Raw genomic sequence first — 26609 nt, forward strand, 5'->3', positions numbered from 1 at the left:
CCTTTCTTGGAATAAAAAACACTCTTATTTGGATGTTTGAAATAGATTTGTTTGTTATATAAATAAAAATGAGCTTAGTTATGATATATTTCTTAGTATATCAAATAACACATATTTAGTTACCTAATATTACTAGCCTTCTTCCCCTATTTTATGTTATCTTTCTGTCACTCTTGACTAGTGACTGTTAATCAATTCTTGTATGTTCTTCTCCCCTTGATCCTGTGGTTATCCTAAAAAAAAATCTGAGTAAACCCCAGACTTCATTATTTTGTCTTCACCCATCTGATTTTTCCATTCTCTGCTTCATTTTAGTCTCTTATCTGGACCAAAGGCCATGGCTGTGGCTTGAATACCTCATGTAAATGAGGCATGCCAGTTAGAGTATTACTTGCTCTGCTGAATCCATTATTACTCTCCTATTAAGTCCTCTAGGGCTGAAAAGAATATGGCTGTCTGGTAGGTAAAGAAAGCTCAAATGAAACATCCATCAGAGAGAAGAGAGTAAAATGTCCACAGAGCATGCTACATTAGGGATAAACTGAATATCAGTTTATCTGTACACAGATTCTAAAAGCATCTTGGTAGAATACTCTTTATATCAAAAGAAGAGGAAAAATGTTGGTCACAAACCTGTATTAATAGTTTTTTTTTTTCATGTTTAACAGTCTTTAATTCAAATGTGAAAATTCAATACAAGCCATTTATAGGACTTGAGACTTGTTCTTTTAAAAAAAAGAATGGAGGAATGTAACAAAATGATCTTTCCACTTTTTCTTCAGAAACTTTCAAAGAAAGGATAGATCATAGGGCAATAAAGATCCATTTAGTCATACCCACTTTTTCCCCCTACCAAGTCTTTCACCCATTCCAAAATTTTAATACACATTCCTGAAGGAAGATTTACTGTTAAGCTTGCTTACTTAATCATTTAAAAATACTTAGCACCAGCTTGCTTCCTATAATGGCAAACAAATCAAATCGTGAAACGACTTCAATATGCATTTCTTCTTTTTAAACCAAGGGGGTACTTATTTGTAGAAAGCAATGCTTAGCCTACAGATACATTTCCCAGAAATGGCATATGCCATTCAAAGGCCTAGATACGCTCATGCTTTCAAACGGAATACCTAGCCTAATGTGCATCAAGCATGAATGGCAAAGTTGAAGATCAATATTATAACTATTTTTTCTATTTATTTGAAGCATAGTAAAGGAAAAATTGGTACACTTTGGAAATTCAGTGGTGTAATAGTATGATTCTTTAGGAAAAGAAAGTACATATATAAATGTAGGTATGTATGGGGCGCCTAGGTGGCTCAGTCATTTAAGCATCCGACCTTTGGTTTTGGCTCAGGCCATGATCTCACAGTTGGGTTCCTCAGCGCTGACAGTGCCAGGCCTGCTTGGGATTCTCGGTCTCTTCTCTCTGCCCCTCTCCGCCCCTCTCCGACTTGCGCTGTCTCTGTCTCTCTCAAAATAAATAAATAAACTTAAAAAAAATGTAGATATGTGTATGCCTAGAAAAATAATTGAAATATGTGCCAAAATATTAAATAATATGTAGTAATTATCTCCAAATTATACGTTCTTTTATTTCTCTCCACCACCCCTACATGGCTATTGTTTTTTCCCTATGTACTTATCTGCTTCTGAGGAAAAAAGAACACAACCATCAAAGAGAAAAAGCCTTGAAATGCTTAGCTTTGCCTTTTCTTGGGGGTACAGACTCTGCCAGAAATACAGTTATGCTCAAGTGCATGTGCCATTGGACTGCTAACTATAATTATGTTATTGTAAAATTCCATAACTGGTTATGGCACATTCATAATCACTGTATTTTTCGACCTTGAGTGTAAATGGCATCCAGAGATACACCACACTTTATATCTTATCTTACTGCCTTCTATTTTTCTCACTCTCCTTATATCCTTTTTGTTAAACTAAACATTGTAGGGGCACCTAGCTGGCTCAGTTGGTAGAGCGTGCGACTCTTGACCTCAGGGGTATGGGTTTGGGCCCCACATTGGGTGTAGAGATTACTTAAAGACAAAATATTTAGGGGCACTTGGGTGACTCAGTCAGTTACGCATCCAACTTCAGCTCAGGTCATGATCTCACAGTTCGTGAGTTTGAGCCCCACATTGGGCTCTGTGCTGACAGCTCAGAGCTTGGAGCCTGCTTCAGATTCTGTGTCTCCTCTCTCTCTGCCCATCCCCTGCTCACACACGCGTTCTCTCAAAAAAATTAAATAAATAAACCTTAAAAAAAATCTTTAAAAAATAATAATAAAATAGAATAAACATTGTAACTGTAAAAAGAGAACCAGCTATAGTGTTAGTATGTACTGTTCATAGTATAATAAACTAGAAAAATAATAGCAAAAATAAAAATAAATATATTTGCCTTGGTTAATTTTTAGTGGCATATTTAATCACTAATATTTAAAATCTTTATTATTAAAATTTCAAGCATATGCAAAATCACTCAGCTTCAATAAGTATCAACATATGGCTGGTCTTGTTTCATCTATTTCCCCCATACTCTTCTCACTCTCCCCGCAGATTACTTTGAAGTAGACCCTAGAAATCATTTTTTAAAAATATTTTTTAAAAGTTTTTATTTATTTTGAGAGAGAAGGAGAGAGCATATGGGTGCATGAGCAGGGGTGGGGAAAAGAGAGAGGGAGAAAGAGAATCTCAAACAGGCTCTGTGCTGTCAGTGCAGAGCCTGGCACGGGGCTTGAACTCACATGAGATCATGACCTGAGCCTAAATCAAGAGTCAGATGCTTAACTGACTGAGCCTCCTAGACGCCTCTCCTAAATATCATTTTTTTCAAAAATATGTTAATATGTATTTTAAGGATGATATATCCCTTTTTTTAACCAACTGATAATACCACTATTTTACCTCAAAATATGAACAGTAATTCTGTCATCACATAATCTATTCAGTATTCAAAATTTTCCACTTGTCTCTTAAAGGTATTTTTCTAAGATAATTTTTTTGAATTGGGATCCAAACAAGGCCCATGCATTGCATTTGGTTGATAATTCTCTTGTCTTTACTTTTAAAAAAAAATTCGGATATAATTCATACCATAAAATTTACCATTTTAAAGTATATAGTTCAGTGGTATTTTTTTAGTACATTCACAGAGCTGTACAGTCATTTCTACCATCTGATTCTGGAACGTTTTTATCTTTCCATAAAGAAACCCAGTACTTAGTAGTAGTCACTCTCCATTTCCTGTTCCTCTCAGCCCCTGGCAACATTACTGTCTTTTTAAATTTGCCTATTCTGGATATTTCATGTAAATGTGATCATGTAACATGTGACTTAAGTGTCTTTTAATAGGTAGGCTTATCCTCCCTCTTGTGTTTTTCTTTACTTACAAGTTATTTCTCTTAAATTTCCTACTTTCTGGATTTTATTGACATTGAGATGTCACTTAACGTTCTTCTGTATCTATATTTCCTTTCCCTTGGTAGGTAGATCTAGAAGCCTAATCATATTTAGGTTTAATGTTTTTGGCAAGAATACTTCATTGGTCGTGTTCCCTATTTCCTGTTGCATTACACTGTGTGATACATAATGCCTGGTAGTCTCAAATTTTATTTTGAGGTAGATAGGACAAACATTCAAACCTAATCAATTGATTAGATACAGATAAAATTTGTGGGATATGACATTTATTAGAATTGTTAAGTTATAGCATGGTTACTGAATAGTAGATTGATGGATCAAAATATGTATTTTATAATCACAAATATCTATTCTCCTGGAAGAGACCCTTGACGCTGTAAACTAGTATATTTTATTTCTGTACCAGGCAAGCTCATATATTCTTTAATAAAAAGATAATGTTGTTAGCAAAGTCTAACCTATTGGAGAAAGGTGCCCTGTAGTACATATGAGGAGACAGTAAATGGAGGTATTCCTTTTTGTTGGTCAAAATTGCTTTAGCATTTCTTTACCAAAGTTATTAGAGGAAAAAATAACTTCTGTGTTTTTGGGGATTACTATCATTTAGCAAGGAAATGATTTACAGAGAGGAATTCAAAGACTAAGACTATTTGGTTGCTTTTGAGTCCTAGAGATATGAATAGTGGAGACCTTCTAGGTATGGATGCTTGGGGATCCAGGTTTTTTTTAAAACACTTTCTTTAGTACTGTGGGAGGGGGAACGCAAAAAAAACTATCAGGTATAAGGTGATAAGTATTGCCGATAGTACGATAGACTAAAGGGTTGTAGAAATAACTCATGAAGTTTTGTGTGTGATCACAAAAATTACAGGGCAAGTGAGTTTATATTAAGACCATCTGAATTATACATAAAAGATAGTGGGCTTGGAAGTCCCCACATAGGTCCTTGAAGATAGTATGTCAAATAGGTAAAATAGAGCATGTATCACCAAGAGTGTTACAATTAGAATTTGTTAGTTCTGTAAAATAACATTTCTGCACTCTGGTTACTGAGTTGCAAGAAAGATATAATTGGGTTGGAGAAGATCTGGGAAGGAATAACTTAAATGATTAAAGCAATGGAAGAATGGCCATGTGAAGAACAGACTAAAAGATTAGTAAATTTCAGCCTAAAAAGTATAGTGAACGAGAGGTAATATGATTAAGGACTGAAATTAAGACAGTAGTGAAAGAGGATTACAGATTTATCTCTAGACGATTACATAGTAAAACTAGGGCATCTACTTTTTGATATATGAAAGATAAATTTGGAACAAATAAAAATAAGTATTATATAGCAAGTATAAAGTGTTTACAACTCATTTCCCTAAGACATAATAGAGCTTAAATATGAATAACTTTAAAATATTTCATATTTGTAGATTATTAGGGGAATTTAGAATGTTTTGAGGTACAGAACATCGCAGGCCTTTGAAGTTGATATGATCTAAGTCAGACTGATCAACAAGCTGTACCTTACTGCTTCTGCTAAGACAAAATACTGGATCTAGATGAACAATAGGTTTTTGGGTGGTTTTTTTTTTTGTTTTTAATAGTATGACATGTTTTCTAATTGTGAAGAAAGCCTAATATATATATTCTTTATAGCCCTATTAGCCCTATACCTCTCCATTAGTGTTAAGAAGGGGTTTTTAAGTATATTTTGGACTGGAGTTCTTTTACAATATTAAAAAAGGAAGATATGTGTTTGTTGCATTCTTTCTTTCAGTCTTTGAAATAGATTCCCTCAGGACTACTTTTACTTGAAAGCCAAAGAATATTAGTAAGGCTATAAACTCATTGTCTTTTCTGTTTGTCCTCTTCTGCAGAAATATTTTGTTAATCCTCAGTTATTACCTTGGCAATTCAGTAATAAGGAACTGGAATTGGTTTCATTTCCTTTTGCATTCCTTTTCCAGGAATGTGGAGCCTTCTTGATGTTTTAGACTAAAGGGATTGCATGCAGATGGTTAATTGAAAATGGTTCGTTCTTTTCAGTGTGCAGCTGTTTTTGGAAGGCAAGGGACTCTAGCACGACTCTGTTATAAATTTGATGGTTTTTAAATATTGAGCAATAAGGTTATTTGGAATGAAATAATACCTCCTTAGATTTTTGATGACTTTTTATAAAATAGCTGATAATTTTGAAAGTTTTTATTTTCAAATAGATAATAAAAGAACATGGTACAAAATGCAATAAGTACAGAGAGAAACGTACTGAAAACTATTTTCCTACCCTATCACCAGTTACTTCCTTCTTTTCTTAGACTGCCACTATTACCAGTTTTTTATATATTTTTCCAGAGATACTATAGGATTATGCAAGTGTGTGTGTGTGTGTGTGTGTGTGTGTGTGTGTGTGTGCGCGTGCGCACGCTTTAAACACAAATGTACCATTATTATACACACTCTCCTGTAACTTTTCTCACTGAAAATAAGTCTTGGTGATTGGGCAGTAAATAATCTAATTCTTTTTAACAACTATATAATATTTTACCAAAATTGATTTAACCAGTCCCTGTTGGGTTGTTTTCAGTCTTTTGCTATTATAAATAATACTTTCAGTGAATTTCCTGTACATGTTTCACAAAAACACACATTCACAGGAGCCCAGTTATTTTCATATAATGATAATTTCCACCACCCTATGTTATAAAAATCTACATGCAGTATTCACAGACATTCTAGTAGGGGGTCAATGTTTTATTCCTTTATTGTGATAAAAGTGAGATTCTATAATGATGCATCCAAGTATCATTTTCTAGTAGTCAACATATAAAATGAATTATAAGAATTTCTGTTTGTTTTTTACTCTCTCATCTTTGCATTGAAGATTTTGGTGCCTCTGATTTTGCTACAACAAATGCTTTTGGAGTTGACAAGACGTGGTCAAGAGCCTCTGAGTGCATTGCTGCAGTTTGGTGTGACATACCTGGAGGACTATGCTGCAGAGTACATCATTCAACAAGGTGGCTGGGTATGAGCTGTTGTGTGTTTTCTTATCTTTAAAAAAAGGTTAAGCTACTCATGGTGCTTGTTTTTATCAACATAGGTTTAATATCAATATTATCATTTAATATTATTTAATATTGATCGCGTGATGATAGCAAAGCAAGACTATTAATACAGTTTTGCTATTAATATTTTACTTAGAGTAATGTGATAGGTGGTGTTTTTAAATAGTTCTTTTAAGTAGTTCTAATTATGAAACATTTTGTACTAAAAAAACATATAAATAATTAAGAGGAATAATAAAGTGAACGCCTATGTATTTGCCATCTCATTTGAAGAAAAGAACACAGCAAACATGTTTGGATCCTTTCATGTGCCCCTCCTAGATTCCAGCATGCTTCTACAAGGATAGCTTCTATTCTGAAATTTGTTTTTTTATACCTTAGCCATGTATATATATATATATATATATAATGAGGATACATATATATGAGGTATATATAATATATTATAAAATATATTATATATAATATTATTAATTATGTATAGTATGTATAATATATATATAATGAGGTATATATAATATATAATATATAATGTATACATGTATATATGTGTATATATGTATATTATAAAAATTTTTTTTTTCAACGTTTATTTATTTTTGGGACAGAGAGACACAGAGCATGAACGGGGGAGGGGCAGAGAGAGAGGGAGGCACAGAATCGGAAACAGGCTCCAGGCTCTGAGCCATCAGCCCAGAGCCCGACGCGGGGCTCGAACTCATGGACCGCGAGATCGTGACCTGGCTGAAGTCGGACGCTTAACCGACTGTGCCACCCAGGCGCCCCTATATATGTATATTATATATACCACACATACCTAGACAATATATTACTTTGTACATTTTTAACTTTATGTGAATAATACCACATTAAATGTATTTTTCTAAACTTGCTTTTTTTTTTCATGCAGTGTTACATTCTTGAGACTGTCCTAGGTCATTGTTTCTGAATTATTTTTTTCTTTCGCAGCCCCCAATGGATGCTTTTTTAGACATTTGTATCCTAATCATCTCCCTCCTTTCCCATGAAATTTTAATACCATAGATCTAAGTGTATTTATGTACTGTTGCCTTCTGGAGGGCCACAAGCGATTGTAATACCTAAGATTCCCCCATCTTGCCAAACCAGTTTTAACCCTCGAAATCATCCACACTGAGAATATATGATCTAGGTTAATGTGTTGGCTGGTGTTTGGTATTCCATTGTTTAAATATATCACATAATTTATTTATCTATTATCTTGTCAGTAGACATTTTCACCTTTTTGCTATGACAAATATTGCTGTTATGAACATTGTTATACATATGTATATGAGTTTCTCTGAGTATATACTTGGGAGTAGAATTTCTGGGTCTAAGAGTATAGACATGTTCAGTTTACATGATAATGCCAAAGTGTTTTCCAAAGTGGTTTTCCAACGTACACTCTGTCAGCAGTACATAAGAATTTTTTGTTGCTCTTCATCTTCTCTAATACTTAGTATTGTCAGACTTCTTAATTTTTAAAATCATTTGTAATCTTTTAAAATAAGATTATTTTGTAATAAGTTTAGATTCACAAAACTGTGTAAAGTGTTCCTGTATATCCTCCACCCAGTTTTCCCTAGTGTTGATATCTTACTCAGCTATGGTACCCTTATCAAATTGACTTTTCCATATTGATTTCATATCCAGCAAATTTGTTGAACTGTATGATTATCCTCATTATTTATCTCCAGGTTTCTTTGGGTCGGTCTTCTACTTTGAAAATCGTACTGTCTGTGAATGATGATAATTTTTTTCCTTGACAAGTCTCTTTTAAATTTATTTATTACACTTATTGCACTAATCAGAATCTCCAGTACAGTATTAATGAAATTGGTATTAAAACTCATCCTTGTCTTTTTCCTGATGTTAAAATGAGTGCTTTTAATTATTTTACCATTTAGTTGTATCAGTCTAAATGAGTGAGGTTGGCTTGTAATTTTCTTGTATGTCTTCGGTTAAAAAATTTTTTTAATGTTTAGTTTTGAGAGAGAGAGAATATGTGCATGCATGTGCATGTGAGTGGGGGAAGAGCAGAGAGAGAGGGAGACAGAAGATCTGAGGCAGGCTCTGCACTGCACTGATAACAGCGAGCCCAGTGTGGGGCTCAAACCCAGGAAACCGTGAGATCATGACTGTTAGGGTCAGGCTTCCGGCAGGGTAAAGACAGGAGTCAGTGGCTAAGAAATTTTAGTAGTCAAAGGCTTTATTGGGAACTAAGGTCTCGGGCGAGGTTCCGTGACTCAGGGAGAGAGAGAGAGAGAGAGAGAGAGAGAGAGAGAGAGAGAGGAGTCAGGGAAGTCATGCTGGATGTAGTGGGGTAGGGTTTTTAAGCTGCAGCGGTTCACAGTTTAGGTCCACGTGGGCCTTTTTCCGCGCCAGGTTGTGCTGTCGCTTGGTGATTGGTTGACCTCCAATTCGTTTTGGCGCACAGCTTTGGGCTTTCCGTTGGGTTGTGCTGGCGCTCGATGATTGGTTGACCTTCAGTTCGTTCTGGCGCGCCGCTTGGGGCTTTCCGTTGGGTTGCACTGGCGAGATGGCTGTCCCTTCCACTGTGGTTCCAGGGACATCCTAATAATAACTTGAGCCAAAACCAAGAGTCGGATGCTCAACTGAGTCACATAGGCGCCCCTAAGGATATGCTAGCTTCGTAAAATGTACAGAAGAGTGTTTCCTCTTTTTCTATACTCTGGAATAGTATATATAAGGTTTAATTTATTGTGCCTTATCATGCCTGCAAAATCACCTGGTGTTTTCTTTGGGGTAAGTTTTCTGGTTTTTCCTGTCAACTTTTGATAATTTTTCTGGATATTATCCCTAGATTTTCAGATTTATTGGCATAGAGCTGTACATAATACCCTTTTATTTATTTATTTATTTATTTATTTATTTATTTATTTATTTATTATTTTTGGAGGAGAATACAGTGGATTTTTATTTCTTAATTGTCTTATACCACTTACTTTTAAAAAACATTTTAGGGTGTCTTGGTGGCTCAGTCAGTTCAGCATCTGACTCGAGTTCAGCTCAGGTCTCTTGATTTCAGCTTTTCATGATCTCGTGGTTTGTTGGATCAAGCTCCGGGTCTGGCTCTACACTGATAGCACAGAGCCTGCTTGGGATTTTCTCTCTCTCTGCCCCTCTCCTGTTTGCACTCTCTTTCTCTCCTTCAAAATAGATAAGTAAACATTAATTAATAAATAAATTAATAAACATTTTATGTTGGAGAATTTTGAACATGTATGAAAATAGATAAGATAGTATAATGACCCCCATCATTTAAGCCCTAACAGCCATTAACACATTGCCAGTTATGCTTTTTTCACACCCTAGTCATGTCTCTTCTTAATATTATTTTGGAGCAAAATCTAGGCATCATATACTTTTATCTATAAAAATTTCAGTATGTAGGGAGGTGGGGGGGATGGGTGAAATAGGTGAGGAGGATAAATTAAGAGTATACTTATCATGAGCACTGAGTAATATATAGAATTGAATCACTATATTGTGCACTTTAATCAGCACTGTATTTTAAGTATAGCGGAATTAAAAATTTTTTCAGTATGTATCTCTAAAAAATAAATATTTTATTTTTATTTTTTTATTTTTATTTGTTTTAAGAATTTATTTTCTTTTTTAATTTTTTTTAATGCTTATTTATTTTTGAGAGAGAGGGAGAGACAGAGCGTGAGCAGGGGAGGGGCAGAGAGAGAGGGAGACACAGAATCCAAAGCAGGCTCCAAGCTCTGAGCTTTCAGCACAGAGCCTGACACAGAGCTTGAACTCACAGACTGTGAGATCATGACCTGAGCCGAAGTTGGATGCTCAGCTAAGTGAGCCACCCAGATGCCCCACTTAAGATTTTATTTTTAATTACACTACCATTATCACATCAAAAAAGTTAAAAATGATTTCTTCATCAAATATCCTGTTGGCATTCAAGTTTCTTTCTTTTTTTTTTTTTTTAAGTTTATTTATGAGAGAGAGAGAGAGAGAGAGAGAGAGAGAAAGGGTGAGTACATGCAGGCAGGGGAGGGGCAGAGAGAGAGGGAGAGGGAATCCCAAGCAGGCTCTGTGCTAATAACATGGGGCTCGATCCCACAAACCATGAGATCATGACCTGCCAAGATCAAGAGTCGAATGCTAAACCGACTGAGCCACCCGGGTGCCCCAGCGTACAGATTTCTAAATGTCTCAAAAATATCCTCTCTTTTGGATGGGAAGGCAATCTGGCTGCAACATCTGTCACCCTATTGATCACCAGGGCTGATTTGGCTGATCTAGCTGGCTAGGCCCATCTCCCCATCCTCCCTCAATGCTCCATGTGCATTTCCTGAGGCTGCACACTGGGTTGAAGAGGATGATCTTCCCAGACACCGTTTTGTCAAGGGTGTAGGAATGGCCGCACTCCACTGCTAGAGCCTCCAAACAGGCTCTCAAGCTCCATTTGTAGGAGAACATATGGTAGTCAAGCTTCTAAGACTCCAGACACATCTGAATGAGGTGCTGCATGTGGCAGTCTGCCTTTCTTTAAAAAAAAAAAAAAAAAAAAAAAAAAAATCCTTTCTTTTAATCTTTACAATGTATGGAGTTGTATCTCCCTTTCCATTTTATTATATCTTAATTTCTTCTTAGTTTTTGGTTTAAAATATTTTTTTATTGCCCTGGATATTTGTGTGTATATGTCTTGTTTGTTTTTGTTTTGTTTTTTAATTTTTTTTTTAACGTTTATTTATTTTTGAGACAGAGAGAGACAGAGCATGAATGGGGGAGGGTCAGAGAGAGAGGGAGACACAGAATTTGAAACAGGCTCCGGGCTCTGAGCTGTCAGCACAGAGCCCGATGTGGGGCTCGAACTCACAGACTGTGAGATCATGACCTGAGTCGAAGTCGGATGCTCAACTGACTGAGCCACCCAGGCACCCCTGTTTTTGTTTTTTTTAAGTAAGCTCTAGGCTAAATGTGGGGCTGGAACTCACAACCCCAAAATTAAGAGTCATATACTCTCTACTGACTGAGCCAACCAGGTGCCCCTCTTTTCTTTTTTAATAACTGTAAATTCAAACTTAGAGAAGCTTGCCTTTGTCTTGAAAAACAAAACAAAGTAAAACAACAAAGCATCTTATCATTTGCTAACCTGATTTCATTTTAAGAAATAGGTGGTAGTTACATTGCAGGAGTAAAATTTATACCATGAATGATGCAGGTCTTAGTCTGGTGGTAATAAAAGACAATAACATTGTTGCCAAATTTTTAATCTATTGGTGGCATTTGTGGGAAAAGAAGCCCTTGCTAGACAGCAGCCAACTGCTAGGAAATTCTAAAGTGTCATAGGCTAAAGAGGGAATGAGGTTAGTAAAATGCCTCAACAGAGTTTGAATAAAATACTGGATTTGAAAGTTACTGGAACTTGGATATGTAAAAATAGGGTGGTAGGTTGGGTCAGGCTTGTCATGGTCTCAAGTTCAAGTAAACTACTATGATAATACACTACTTCACAGGTCTCACACTTTTCAGGGGCCTTTTCTTTTCCTCAGTAGGTTCTAGCAGAGGTGTGCTCAGTTATTTTCAGTATAGATGCCTAGCTCCAAAGACAAAACATGAGAAAGGAAGAGAGATGGAATGAAGAGAGTGTGCAGAGAAAATACCCCTCTTCTTCCTGTTTTTTCTTTTCCTCATGCTTAAAAGATACAGAGAGTGCCTGAAGAGGAACTAACTCCCCAGGGGAATGGTTTCAGGCCTACAGGATCAGTCAGACATACAGTCTATACTTTCCTTCAAAGCATCAACTTCTTTCTTTTCTTTTATTACTTCTGACTGAGAGCTGTGGTCTCTGCTGCTGTGCATTTCTACATCAAACAAAAAATCTGCTCATCTTCTTATGGGGAAGGGCTGTCACAGTAATCACTTCCTCTTAAACTGCTCTGTCCTAATTCCTGTTGTGCATTCAAAAGAATCTCCTCCATGTCTGCATGGTAGATAGAGGATGAGGAAAGTACATGAGCCAGCCCCCCATTTTCCTCGTTGCCATTATCATTGCCATTGCTGCTGTTCATGGGTAGCTCCACTCAGGAATCTTCCTCACTTATATGGTGTTTTACAACAAGGGAAGAAACAAAATACAGGGGATGTTATTCATTCCCTTCTCCATTTTCAGTTTTATTATGATGTAGTATATTGATGTATATTGTTGTATTGGTATATATTGTTTGTTATTATAATTTGTTACAGAGAGTATTTTATTCAACTGAAATGTGTGTGCTAAAGAAAAAGCAAAAATATGAATAACTAGTTGTTAATATTAAACAATTTATAAATGTGTTTCTAATCTCTAAATTTGAATGCCCAATCTATATTTCACATTGTTAGGTCTAAGCACTCTGTTTTTTGTGTGTGTGTTTAAAACCAAGAGATTGCTTTTTCAGCTAATTGATGAAAATGTATCCTCTGATACAAAGTATCAACATGAATCACCTTTAAGGTACTTTGTGTTAAATGTTACATTGACAGGTCTTAAAACCATAATGGTCATTCTTCTAGAGGTCATTGACAATTATGGTCATTGTCTACATGAAGTTGCATGTCAGTTATATAAAGTCTGTAGTATGATTTCCATGGGTGATGTGTTTGTCTTCAGCCACTTGAATACAACATCAGGGTAAAACAAATTACCTAGCTCTCAAAGTGGAACTAGTTTTGAAAACCTACAGGGAAGGAGGAGGTGATGGCAGCTATAATATGTTAGATGAAGGCTTTGGGCTTATAAATTTGCAGAGGACAGTAATATTTTGTTCTCTGAGTTATAAAAAGAAATGCCTAGGATGAATGCCATTTAGAGTTCTACAGATAATTTTTTTTCCTATGATTTATGTTTTGTGATTGTTTTTGCAGTATATTTGAGATGATTTTTCCATTGTACTGGTATTGAGAAGAACACTTTATTGAGGTTTAGAAGTAATATGACTGGTTTGAATTTTTTTAAACAGACTGTAGAGCAGTTCTAGGTTCACAGAAATACTGAACAGAATTTACAGAGATTTCTCATATACTATCTGACTGTACACATGCATAGCCTTCCCCATTATCAACATCTCCCACCAGAGTCGTACATTTGTTGCAACTGATGAACCTCCATGGAAACATCATTGTCACCCAGAGACCATAGTTTACATTGCAGTTTACTTGGTGTATATTCCATAATTTGGACAAATTTATAATATGACATATATCTGGTGCACCTGGGTGGCTTAGTCATTTAAGCGTCTGACTTCGGCTCAGGTCATGATCCCACGGTTTGTGAGTTTGAGCTCTGTGTCAGACTCTGCTTACAGCTCAAAAAAATAAACATTTAAAAATATTAAGTATAATGACATATCCACCCTTGTAGTATTATATACAGAGTAGTTTCACTGTTCTAAAAATCCTGTGTTCTGCTTGTTTGACCCTCCCTCCCACCTGACCTCTGGCAACCACTGATCTTTTTACTGTCTCCTTGATTTTGCTTTTCCAGAACGTCAGACAGTTGAGACCATGCAGTATGTAGCATTTTCAGACTGGCTTCTTTAACTTAGTAAGTGCATTTAAGTTTCTTCCATGTGTTTTTTTTAATTTTTTTTAGCCTTTATTTATTTTTGAGAGAGAGGGAGAGAGAGACAGAGTGCAAGTGGGGGAGGAACAGAAAGAGAAGGAGACACAGAATCCAAAGCAAGCTCCAGGCTCTGAGCTGTCAGCACAGAGCCAGATGCAGGGCTCAAACTCATGAACCATGAGTTCATGACCTGAGCCGAAGTCAGACGCCTGACTGACTGAGCCACCCAGGTGCCCCTCCTCCATTTCTTATTATGGCTTGATAGCTCATCTCATTTTAGCATTGAATTTTTAGCACTCCTTTGGATGTTTATTTACCCATTCACCTACTGAGGGAGATCTCGGTTGCTTCCAAGTTTTAGCAATTATCAGTAAAGCTGCTACAAACATCCGTGTGCAGGTTTTTATGTGGGCATAAGTTTTAAACTTCTTTTTTTTTTTTTTTTTTTGAGAGGGAAAATGAACATACGTGAACAGGGGAAGGGCAGAGGGAGAGAGAAAATCTTAAGGGCTTCACGCCCAGTGTAAAGTTGATGCGGGGCTCAGTCTCAATGAAACATGAGATCATGACCTAAGCCAAAACCAAGAATCTGATACTTTTTAAAAAAATGTTTATTTATTTTTGAGGGAGACAGAGAGAGAGAGAGGGAGACAGAATCTGAACCAGGCTCCAGGCTCCAAGCTGTCAGCACATAGCCTAATACAGGGCTCCAACTCACAAACTGTGACATCATGACCCTAGCTAAAGTTGGATGCTTAACCGACTGAGCCACCCAGGCACCCCCATATCTCATTAGTTTAATTTGCATTTTCCTGATGACACATGATGTGAAGCATCTATTCATATGCTTATTTGCCATCTGTATATCTTTGGTGAGGTGTCTGTTAAGATGTTTGGCCCATTTTTAAACTCAGGTTGGCTTCTCTCACAGTGGGTTTGTTGCCAGAACGCAGGTGTTGTGAAAACCACCTCTAAACCTAAACCAAAATGGGAAAGGAAAAGACCCACATCAACATCATCATCATTGGACACGTAGATTTGGGCAAGGCTACCCCTACTGGTCATCTGATCTATATATGTGACAGGATTGACAAAAGAACTTTAGAAAAATTTAAGAAGGAGGCTGCTGAGATGGGAAAGGGCTCCTTCATGTATGCCTGGGTCTTGGATCAACTGAAAGCTGAAAATGAACATGATATCACCATTGATATTTCCCTGTAGAAATTTGAGACCAGCAAGTCCTATGTGACCATTATTGATGCCCCAGGACACAAAGACTTTATCAAGAATATGATTATAAGCACATCTCAGGCTGACTCTGCTGTCCTGATCTTTGCTGCTGGTGTTGGCGAATTTGAAGCTGGTATCTCCAAGAATAGGCAGACCTGTGAGCATGACCTAGCTTATACACTGGGTGTAAAATAACTTATTGTTGGTGTTAACAAAATGGGTTCCACTGAGACACCCTACAGCCAGGAGAGATAGGAGGAAATCATTAAGGAAGTCAGCACCTACATTAAGAAAATTGGCTATAGCCCCAACACAGTAGCATTTGTGCCAGTTTCTGGTTGGAATGGTGACAACATGCTGGAGCCAAGTGCTAACATGCCATGGTTCAAGGGATGGAAAGTCACCCGTAAAGATGGCAATGACAGTGGAACCATACTGCTTGAAGCTCTGGATTGTATTCTGCCACCAACTCATCTAACTGACAAGCCCTTATGTCTGCCCCTCCAGGATGTCTACAAAATTGGTGGTATTGGTACTGTCCCTATGGGCCAAGTGGAAACTGGTGTTCTTAAATCAGGCATGGTTGTCACTTTTGCTCCAGTCAGTGTTACAACTGAAGGAAAGTCTGTTGAAATGCACCATGTAGCTTTGAGTGGCTTTGAGTGAGGCTCTTTCTGGGAAAAATGTGGGCTTCAAAGTCAAGAACATATCTGTCAAAGATGTTCATCGTGACCGTGTCACTGGTGATAGCAAAATGATGCACCAATGGAAGCAGCTGGCTTCACAGCTCAGGTGATTATCCTGAACCATCCAGGCCAGATCAGCACTTGATATGCACCTGTGGTGGATGGTCACACAGCTCATATTGCCTGCAAGTCCACTGAGCTGAAAGAGAAGACTGATCGTCGTTCTGGAAAAAAGCTGGAAGATGGTCCCAAGTTCTTGAGATCTGGTGATGCTATCATCGTTGCTATGGTTCCTGGCAAGCCTGTGTGTCTTGAGAGCTTCTCTGACTATCCTCCCCTGGGCCATTTTGCTATTCGTGATATGAGGTGGTTGCTGTGGGTGTCATCAAAGCAGTGAATAAGAAGGCGGCTGGAGCTGGCAAGTCACCAAGTCTTCCCAAAAAGCTCAGAAGACTAAATGAATATTATCTCTGCCACTCCAGTCTCAATCAGTGGTGGAAGAATGGTCTCAGAACTGTTTGTGTCAATTGGCCATTTAAGTTTAATAGTAAAAGAATGGTTAATGATAGCAAGTGCATCGTAAAACCTTCAGAAGGAATGAAGAATGTTTTGTGGGCCATTTGTTTTGTATGTGTGTGTGGCAGTTTTAAGTTACTAGTTTTTAAAACTAGTACTTTTTAATGGAAACAACTTGACCAAAAATCTGTCGCAGAATTTTGAGACCCATTAAAACAAAAGTTTAATGAGAAAAAAAAAATCAGTTTTCTTTTTTTTTTTTTATGTTTATTTTTGAGAGAGAGACAGAGTGTGAATGGAGGAGCAGCAGAGAGAGAGAAAGAGAGAGAGAGAGAGAGAGAGAGACATACATCTGAATTAGGCACAGAGCCTGATGCAGGGCTCAAACCCACAAACCATGAGATCATGACCTGAGCCAAAGTCAGACGCTCAACTGATTGAGCCACCCAGGGGCCCCATTTTTTTTCTTATTTAAGAGTTCTTTGTCCCTACTAAAAGGGAGAACTACAGACCAATTTCCCTGATGAACATGGATGCAAAAATTCTCAACAAGATACTAGCAAACCAGATCCAACAATACATTAAGAGAATTATTTGCCATAATCAAGTGGGATTTGTTGCTGGGATGCAGGGCTGGTTTGATATCTGCAATCAATCAATGTGATACATAACATTAATAAAATAAAGGATAAGAACCACATGATCTGCTCAATAGATGCAGAAAAAGTATTTGACAAAATATAGCATCATTTCTTGATAAAAACCCTCAACAAAGTAGGGATAAAAGGAACATACCTCAAGATCACAAAGGCCATATATGAAAGACCTACAGCTAATAGCATCCTCAATGGGAATGCTTTCCCCCTAAGGAACACGACAGAGATGTCCACTCTTACCACTGTTATTCAACATAGTGTTAGAAGTCTTAGCCTCAGCAATCAGACAACAAAAAGAAATAAAAGGCATCCAGACCGGCAAGGAGGAAGTCAAACTTTCACTCTTCACAGATGACATGATGCTCTATGTGGAAAACCCAAAAGACTCCACCAAAAAAATTCCAGAACTGATACATAAATTCAGCAAAGTCATGGGATATTAAATCAATGTACAGGAATCAGTTGCATTTCTATACACCAATAATAAAGTAACAGAAAGAGAAATCAAGGAATTGATCCCATTTACAGTTGCACCAAAACCCGTAATAAACCCTTGGAATAAACCTTACCAAAGAGGTGAAAAATCTGTACACTCAAAACTATAGAAAGCTTATGAAAGAAATTGAAGAAGACACAAAAAATGGGAAAAACAATCCATGCTCATGGATTGGAAGAAAAAATATTGTTAAAATGTCAATACTACCCAAAGCAATCTACATCTTCAGTGCAACCCTATCAAAATAACACCAGCGTTCTTCACAGAGCTAGAACAAACATTCCTAAAATATGTGTGGAACCAGAAAGGACTCTCAATAGTCGAAGTAATGTTGAAAAAAAAAAAACAACAAACAAAACTGGAGGCATCACAATTCCAGACTTCAAGCTGTGTTACACAGCTGTAATCATCAAGACAGTATGGTACTGGCACAAAAACAGACATTCAGATCAATGGAACAGAATAGAGAACCCCCAAAATGGACCACAAACATATGACCAACTAATCTTAGACAAAGCAGGAAAGAATATCCAATGGAGGGGCACCTGGGTGGCTCAGTCGGTTGAGTATCCGACTTTGGCTCAGGTCACGATCACCAAGTCCATGGGTTCGGGCTCTGTGTCAGGCTCTGTGCTGACAGCTCAGAGCCTGCAGCCTGCTTCAGATTCTGTGTCTCCCTCTCTCTCTCTGCCCCTCCCCTGTTCACACTCTGTCTCTCTCTCAAAAATAAATAAACATTATAAATTAAAAAAAAATATCCAGTGGAAAAAAGACAGTCTCTTCAGCAAACAGTGTTGGGAAAAATGGACAGTGACATGCAGAAGAATGAACCTGGACTGCTTCTTTACACCATACACAAAGATACTCAAAATGGATGAAAGACCTAAATGTAACACAAGGAAGCCATCAAAATCCTAGAGGAGAAAACAGGCAACAACCTCTTTGACCTTGGCCGCAGCAACTTCTTACTTGATATGTCCTCAGAGGCAAGGGAAACCAAAGCGAAAATGAACTATTGGGACCTCATCAAGATAAAAAGCTTCTGCACAGCAAAGGAAACAATCACCAAACTAAAAGGCAACTGATGGAATGAGAGAAGATAGGAAGATAGTGGCAAATGACATATCAGATAAAGGGTTAATATCCAAAATGTATAAAAAACTTTTCAAACTCAACACCCAAAAAACAAATAATCCAGTGAAGAAATGGGCAAAAGACAGGAATAGACATTTTTCCAAAGAAGACATCCAGGTGGCTAACAGACAGACACATGGAAAGATGCTCAACGTCACCCATCATCATGGAAACACAAATCAAAACCACAATGAGATACCATCTCATACCTGCTAGAATGGCTAAAATTAACAACTCAGACAACAACAGATATTGGCAAGGATGAGGAGAAAGAGAAACCATTTTGCACTCCTGGTGGGAATGCAAACTGGTGCAGCCACTTTGCAAAACAGTATAGACGTTCCTCAAAAATTAAAAATAGAACTACCCTAAAACCCAGCAATTGCACTACTAGGTATTTATCCAAAGGATACAAACATGCTGATTCGAAGGGGCACCTGCACCCCAATGTTTATAGCAACACTGTCAGCAATAGCCAAAGTATGGAAAGAGCCCAAATGTCCATCGGCTGAAGAATGGATAAAGAAGACATGGTATATATTTCTATACAATGGAATATTATTTGGGATCCAAACGAACGAAATCTTGCCATTTGCAACAACATGGATAGAATTAGAGATATTGTGCTAAGCGAAATAAGTCAGAGAAAGTCAAATATCATATGATTTCACTCATATGTGGAATTTAAGAAACAACAAAACAGGTGACCATAGGGGAAGGGAAGCAAAAGTAAGATAAAAACAGAGAGGGAGGGGCGCCTGGGTGGCTCAGTCGGTTAAGTGGCCGACTTTGGCTCAGGTCATGATCTCACGGTTTGTGAGTTCGAGCCCCGCGTCGGGCTCTGTGCTGACAGCTCAGAGCCTGGAACCTGCTTTAGATTCTGTGTCTCCCTCTCTCTGACCCTCCCCCGTTCATGCTCTGTCTCTCTCTGTCTCAAAAATAAATAAACGTTAAAAAAATAAAAATAAAAAACAGAGAGGGAAACAAACCATAAGAGACTCTTAAATATAGAGAACAAATTGAGGGTTGCTGGCAGGTTGAGGCGATGGCCTAAATGGGTGATGGGCATTAAGGAGGGCACTTGTTGGGATGATCACTGGGTGTTATATGTAAGTGATGAATCGCTGAATTCTATTCCTGAAATCATTATTACCCAATGTGTTAACTAACTTGGATTTTAAAAAAAGTGTTCTTTGTATATTTTGGGTAATGGTTCTTTATCAGGTGTGTCTTTTGAAATTTTTCTCCCAGGGGTGCCTGGGTGGCTCAGTTAGTTAAGCATCTGACTTTGGCTCAGATCATGATCTCACAGTTTGTGAGTTTGAGCCCTGCATCAGGCTGTCTGTTGTCAGCCCAGAACATGCTTTGGATCCTCTGTCTCCCTGTCATTCTGCCTCCCAGTTTGTACAGTGCTCTGTCTGAAAAATAAATGAACGCTTAAAAAAAATGGAATTGTTTTTTCCCAGTCTGTGGCTTGTCTTTTCATTCTCTCAACACTGTCTTTCATAGACCGATATTTTAATTCTAATAAAGTCCAGCTTATCAACCATTTCTTTCCTTGACTGTGTCTTAGTGTTGTATCTAAAAAGTCATCACAAAGCCCAAGGTCATCTAGGTTTTATCTTACGTTATTTTCTAGGAATTTTAGTTTTGTGTTTTGTATTCAGGTCTGTGACCCATTTGGGGTTAAATTTTTCAACGTTTATTTATTTTGGGGACAGAGAGAGACAGAGCATGAACGGGGGAGGGGCAGAGAGAGAGGGAGACACAGAATCGGAAACAGGCTCCAGGCTCTGAGCCATCAGCCCAGAGCCCGACGCGGGGCTCGAACTCACGGACCGCGAGATCGTGACCTGGCTGAAGTCGGACGCTTAACCGACTGCGCCACCCAGGCGCCCCTGGGGTTAAATTTTTAAAGGGTGTAAAGTCTGTGTCTAGATTCATTTCTGTGCATGTGCATGTCTAGTTGTTCCAGCACCATTGTTTGAAAAGACTATTTTTTCTCCATTGTATTGCCTTTGCTCCTTTTTCAAAGATCACTGTGTGGGGCACCTATGTGGTTCAGTGTGTTGAGCATCCAACTCTTCATTTCTGCTCAGGTCGTGATCCCAGGGTGTGGGATCAAGCCGCACATTGGGCTCCATGCTGAATGTTGGTTGAGCCCACTTAGGATTCTCTCTCTCTCTCTCTCTCTCTCTCTCTCTCTGCCCCTTTCCCCTGCTCATGTGCTCTCTCTCTCTAAAATAAGATAAAACAAAAAGATCAGTTGATTGTATTTATGTGGATCTGTTTCTGGGCTCTCTATTCTATTCCACTGATCTATTGTTCTTTCACCAATACCATGCTGTCTTGATTACTCTAGCTTTATATAGTAAGTCTTGAAGTCATGTGGTGTCAGTCTTTCAGCTTTGTTCTTCAATATTGTGTAGACTATCGCTGGTCTTTTGTTGCTCCATGTAAACTTAAGAATTAGTTTGTCAATATTTGCTGAGAGTTTGGTTAGGATTGCAGTGAATCATAGATCTAGTTGAGAAGAACTGATATTTTAACCATATTGAGACTTTATATCCATGAACATGGACTATCTCCATTTATTTAGTTCTTTTTTGATTTCTTTCATCAGAGTTTTATAGTTTCCCTTATATAGATCTTGTACCTATTTTGTTATACCTAAACATTTTGTTTTGGGGGATATTCATGTAATTAGTATTAGGTCTTTAATTTCCATTTCCATTTGTTCATTGTTAGTATATAGGAAAGCAGTTGACTTTTGTATATTAACCTTGTATTCTACAACCTTGCATTATTGCTTATTAGTTTTAGTATTTTTGTCGCTTCTTTTGGATTTTCATTACATACATGATCATGTCATCTGTGAACAAGACAGTTTTATTTCTTCTGTAAAATAAAAATTCAACTGAGTAAATTTGATGACCTAATTGACTTTATTCAGTGATTCATGAATCAGGCAGCATCCCATCTAGCAAATAAAAGAAGTATGTATTTATGCATTTATTTAGAGTATCCACACAAGTGGGGAAAGAGCTGAGGGGGAGAGGGAGGGAGAGATTCTTAAGCAGGCTTCATGCCCAGCACAGAGCCCAGTGTGGGGCTAGATCTCATGACTGACCGTGAGATCATGACCTGAGCTGAAATCTAGAGTTGGAGGCTCAACTGACTGAGCCACCCAGGTGACCCAAGGAAAGGCTTTTAAAGGCAGAAAGGAGGTGGGACAAGGAAGTCATAAACAAAAGAAAGGATTATTTCAGGCAAGGTCACCTTTTTTAGGGAGGTAAATGGAGTCTATTGGGTGAATTACCTCACTAGTGCTGACTAGGAAATTCCAGACTGACTGGTTAAGATCACATTCTTAAAGAAGGTTGAACTTGCAGTTAGGTTAAGTATTAAGTCTTGGTTGGTGACAGGGGTTTAGCTCAAGTAAATCCATTTGGGGCCTGTTGTCTTCTTTTTAACAATTCCTTCCCAATCTGTATACATTTTATTTCCGTATCTTACTGCATTAGCTAGGACTTCCAGTACAGTGTTGAAAAGCAGTGGTGAGAGATGACATCCTTGCCTTGTTCTTCATCTAAATGGAAACTTTATAGTTTCACACCAGTAAACATGTTAGCAGTAGGTTTTTTTTATAGATATTCTTTGTCAAGTTGAAGTTCCCCTCTGCCCTAATTTACTATAAAAGTTTTATGATGACTGGATGTTAGATTTTGTCAGATGCTTTCTCTGTCTGTTGACATGATCTTATGACTTTGTTTTTTGGTCTGTAGCCTGTTGATGTGATGGATTACATTAACTGATTTTTTAATGTTGACCCAACCTGTCTATCTGGGATAAATCCTATTTGGTTGTGGCATATAATTCTTTTTATATACTGTTGGGTTCTATTTGCCAATATTTGGCTAAAGATTTTGCATCTATGTTCATAAGAGGTATTGGTCTGTAGTTTTCTTATAATATCTGTCTGATTTTAGAATTAGTGTAATGCTGGCCTCATAGATTTTTCTTGTGTGAGTTTTGACAGATTACGTCTTTTATAGAATTGGTCCATTTCATCCAGGTTATCAAATTTATAGTTATGGAACACAATATTTCTTTATTTTTTTTTAATGTCCGTGGGATCTGTAGTGATGTCCCATTTTTCATTTCTGATATTAGTGATTTGTGTGTGTGTGTGTGTGTGTTTCTTACTGAATTTATTGATCTCAAATAATCAGCTTTTGGTTTTATTGATTTTCTCAATTGATTTCCTATTTTCAATTTCATTGATTTCTGCTCTTATTTTTACTATGTTTTTTTTTTCTTCTGTTAACTTTGGACTTAATCTTCTCTTCCTTTTCTAGTTTCCTATGTTGGAAGCTTAGGTGATTGATTTTGGGTGTTTCTTCTTTTCTAATATATGCATATAATATTTAATGCTATAAATTTCCGTCTAAGCATTGCTCTTACGTCCTCATACAAAGTTTAAGTTGTGTTTTCATTTTCATTTAGTTCAAGTATTTTTATTTTTTTTTTAAATTTTTTTTTCAACGTTTTTATTTATTTTTGGGACAGAGAGAGACAGAGCATGAACGGGGGAGGGGCAGAGAGAGAGGGAGACACAGAATCGGAAACAGGCTCCAGGCTCCAAGCCATCAGCCCAGAGCCTGACGCGGGGCTCGAACTCACGGACCGTGAGATCGTGACCTGGCTGAAGCCGGACGCTTAACTGACTGCGCCACCCAGGCGCCCCAGTTCAAGTATTTTTAAATGTCTCTGGAGATTTATTCTCTGACCCATGTATTATTCAGAAATATATTGTTTAATAACCAAGTGTTTGGGGATTTTCCATCTATGTTATTGTATTTTGTTGTATTCCATTATGGTCCTGAGAGCAGACATTGTATGATTTCTATTCTTTTAGATTTGTAAAGATGTGTTTCATGTCCCAGAATGGTCTAGGTGAGTATTCCATGTGAGCTTGGGAAGAATGTATATTCTTCTATTATTGGATGAGGTAGTTTATAGATGCCCATTATATCCAATTGCTGAATATAACTATGTCATTTGTGACTTTTCGGTCTATTTCTACTGGAAAGGTGTCAAAGTCACCAATTATAATAGTAGATTAATTTATTTCTCCTTGCACTTCTATCAGTTCTGGCCTCCCATAGTTTGACACTCTGTTGTTAGATGTGTACACATTAAAGATTATTATGTCTTTTTGGAGGTTTAACCCCTTTCTCATTATGTAATGCCCTCTTTATTCCTGATAACTTTTCTTGCTCTGAAGTCTGCTCTGTTTGAAATTAATACTCCCACTTTTTTTTTTTAAGATTTTATTTCTTAAGTAATCTCTCCATCCAACGTGGGGCTCAAATTTACAACCCCAAGATCAAGAGTCACAGACTCTACCTACCGAGTCAGCCAGGTGCCCCTACTTTCTTTTGATTAGTTGTTAGCATGGTATATTTTTCTCCATCCGTTTACTTTTACTGTGTATGTGTCTTTATATTTAGAGTTTCTTGTAGACAACATATAGTTGGGTCTTGTTTTTTGATCCACTCTGTCTTTTAATTGGTGTATTTGGACTGTTGAAGTTCAAAGTGATTATTGATATAATTGGATTAATGTCTAGCATATTTGTTACTGTTTTCTACTTGTTGCCCTTATTCTTTGTTCCCATTTTTGTCTTCCACTCTTTCTCTGCCTTTTGTGGTTTTAATTGAGCATGTTGTATGATTCCATTTTCTTTCCTTTCTTAACATGTCCATTACATTTCTCTTTTTACTTTTTTTAGTGCTTGCCCCAGAGTTTGCAATATACATTTACAACTAGTCCAAGTTCACTTTCAGATAACACTGTGCTGCTTCATGAGTAATGTGAGTACCTTATCATAACAAAATAATCTTAATTCCTCTCTGTCATCTCTGTATCACTGGTGTCATTTATTTCACTTATATAAGCATGCATATGTATGTATATGTGTATGTGCATATATATACTGTATATGTACGCATACATGATTGAGTTGCTTTGAATAAACTATTATCAGGTATATCAATTAAGAATAAGAAAAGTAAAAATTTTTATTTTACCTTCACTTATTCCTTCTTTGATGCTCTTCCTTTCTTAATGGAGATCCAAGTTTCTGACTTATATTATTTTCCTTCTCTCTAATAAGCCTCTTTTAACATTGCTTCCAACGCAAGTCTACTAACAGCACATTTCCTCAGTTTTTGCTTGTCTGAGATTTTTTGCTTGCCCTTCATTTTTGAGGGGTAATTTTACATGTATAGAACTCTACATTGGTGGGTTTTGTTCTCTCAACATTTTTTTAATATTTTAGTCCACTCTGTTCTTGTTTGCATGGTTTCTGAGGTGAATTTCAATATAATTCTTATCTTTGTTCCTCTACAGGTAAGATGTTTTTAACTCTGGCTTGCCTTAAGATTTTTTCTTTGATTTTTATTTTTGTAGTTTGAAAATGATATTCCTAGATGTAGGGTGGGGGTTTTTTTGGGGGGTGGGGGGACATTTATTTTGCTAGATGTTCTCTGAGCTTCCTGAATCTGTGTTTGGTGTCTGACATTAATTTGAAGAAGCTCTTAGACATTATTGTTTTAAATATTTCTTCTGTTCCTTTCTCTTTTTCTTTTCCTTTTTATATTCTAATTTTGTATATTTATGCTTTTTGTAGTTGTTCCACAGCCCTTGGATATCCCGTTCTTTTTTTCCTGTCTTTGTTGTCTTTGCTTTTCAGTTTTGGATGTTTCTATTGAGATATCCTCAAGCTCAGAGATTCTTTCCTTACCCATGTCTAGTCTGATGGAAGCGCATCAAAGTATTCTTCATTTCCGTTACAGATCTTTTTGATCTCATGGTTCCTTCTTATTATTTCTGTCGCTTTGCTTACATTGTTCTTACGTGCTATCTCCTTTTATCTACGAGAGTCCTTAGCTTATTTTAAAAAAAAATTTTTTTTAAAGTTGTTATTTATTTATTTTTGAGAGAGGGAAAGAGAGAGAGGGACAGAGAGAGAGAGTCACAAGCAGGCTCCATGTTGCTAGCACAGACCCAGACGTGGGGCTCGAACCCACAAACTGTGAGATCATGACCTGAACTGAAACCAAGAGTCGGACGCTTTGACCAACTGAGCCACCCAGGCGCCCCCTGAGTCCTTAGCTTATTAATCATAATTGCTTTAAATTCTCAGTGTGGTAATTTCAACATCTGTAATGTCTGGTTCTGATGCTTCCTCCATCTTTTCAAATTATGTTTTTGCCTTTTGGTATGCCTTGTGATTTTTTTCTTGATAGCTGGACATGGTGCACTGGGTGAAAGGAACTGCTGTAAAGAGGCCTTAGGGGAAAGGTGAGGGATTTTTTATAGTCCTATGATTAGGTCAGTCTTTTTACTGAGCCTGTGGCTCACTGTAAACTTCACAAATATTTTTCTCAGTTTTTCTTCCTGCATTAGGTGGGATGAGATGGCTAGAGTGGGCTGGAGTTGGGTATTTCTCTGCCCATAGGTTGTTTAGGCTCTGATTAACTAGTTTCTCTTGAGGACAAAGCAGAGTACCCTGATGTATTTCAAGATAGTTCTTTTTCCTCCTCCTCCTGTCAGAAGCATGAGGGGATTTTTCTTTGGTATTTATTGAGAGCACCTGGTTAATCTCCTGGAGGTAAATCTCACAAAATTGCAGGGGTCTTCCTATGAGGGAGTCCTCCTGGAGTTTTTTTTTTTTTTTAATTTTTTTTTTTCAACGTTTATTTATTTTTGGGACAGAGAGAGACAGAGC

General features: G+C 37.3%; 1 protein-coding gene and 2 pseudogenes across 14 annotated transcripts in view; 2 read left to right on the forward strand and 1 right to left on the reverse strand.

The window, feature by feature from the left end:
* The window catches only part of BCL2L13 (BCL2 like 13), a 92528-nt gene that overhangs the window by 45749 nt on the left and 20170 nt on the right, over window positions 1-26609 (forward strand). For 7 of the 14 annotated variants that reach the window (XM_040462718.1, XM_040462722.1, XM_040462720.1 and 4 more), the window contains 3 exons: window positions 6301-6444; window positions 23733-23770; window positions 24609-24690. In XM_040462718.1, coding sequence (XP_040318652.1) covers window positions 6301-6444; window positions 23733-23770; window positions 24609-24690 — 264 coding nt within the window. Of the gene's footprint in view, window positions 1-6300; window positions 6445-14035; window positions 14079-23732; window positions 23771-24209; window positions 24240-24608; window positions 24691-26609 lie in introns of those variants that run through there. The other 7 variants (XM_040462723.1, XM_040462724.1, XM_040462727.1 and 4 more) reach the window with 6 other exon arrangements.
* On the reverse strand, window positions 11990-12579 carry LOC121021998 (BCL2/adenovirus E1B 19 kDa protein-interacting protein 3-like; annotated as a pseudogene).
* Window positions 14925-16758, forward strand: LOC121021996 (elongation factor 1-alpha 1-like; annotated as a pseudogene).

The sequence above is a fragment of the Herpailurus yagouaroundi genome, unplaced genomic scaffold (genome assembly GCF_014898765.1).
Source record: "Herpailurus yagouaroundi ecotype Mexico unplaced genomic scaffold, PumYag 355, whole genome shotgun sequence".
Classification (NCBI taxonomy): Eukaryota; Metazoa; Chordata; class Mammalia; order Carnivora; family Felidae; genus Herpailurus; species Herpailurus yagouaroundi.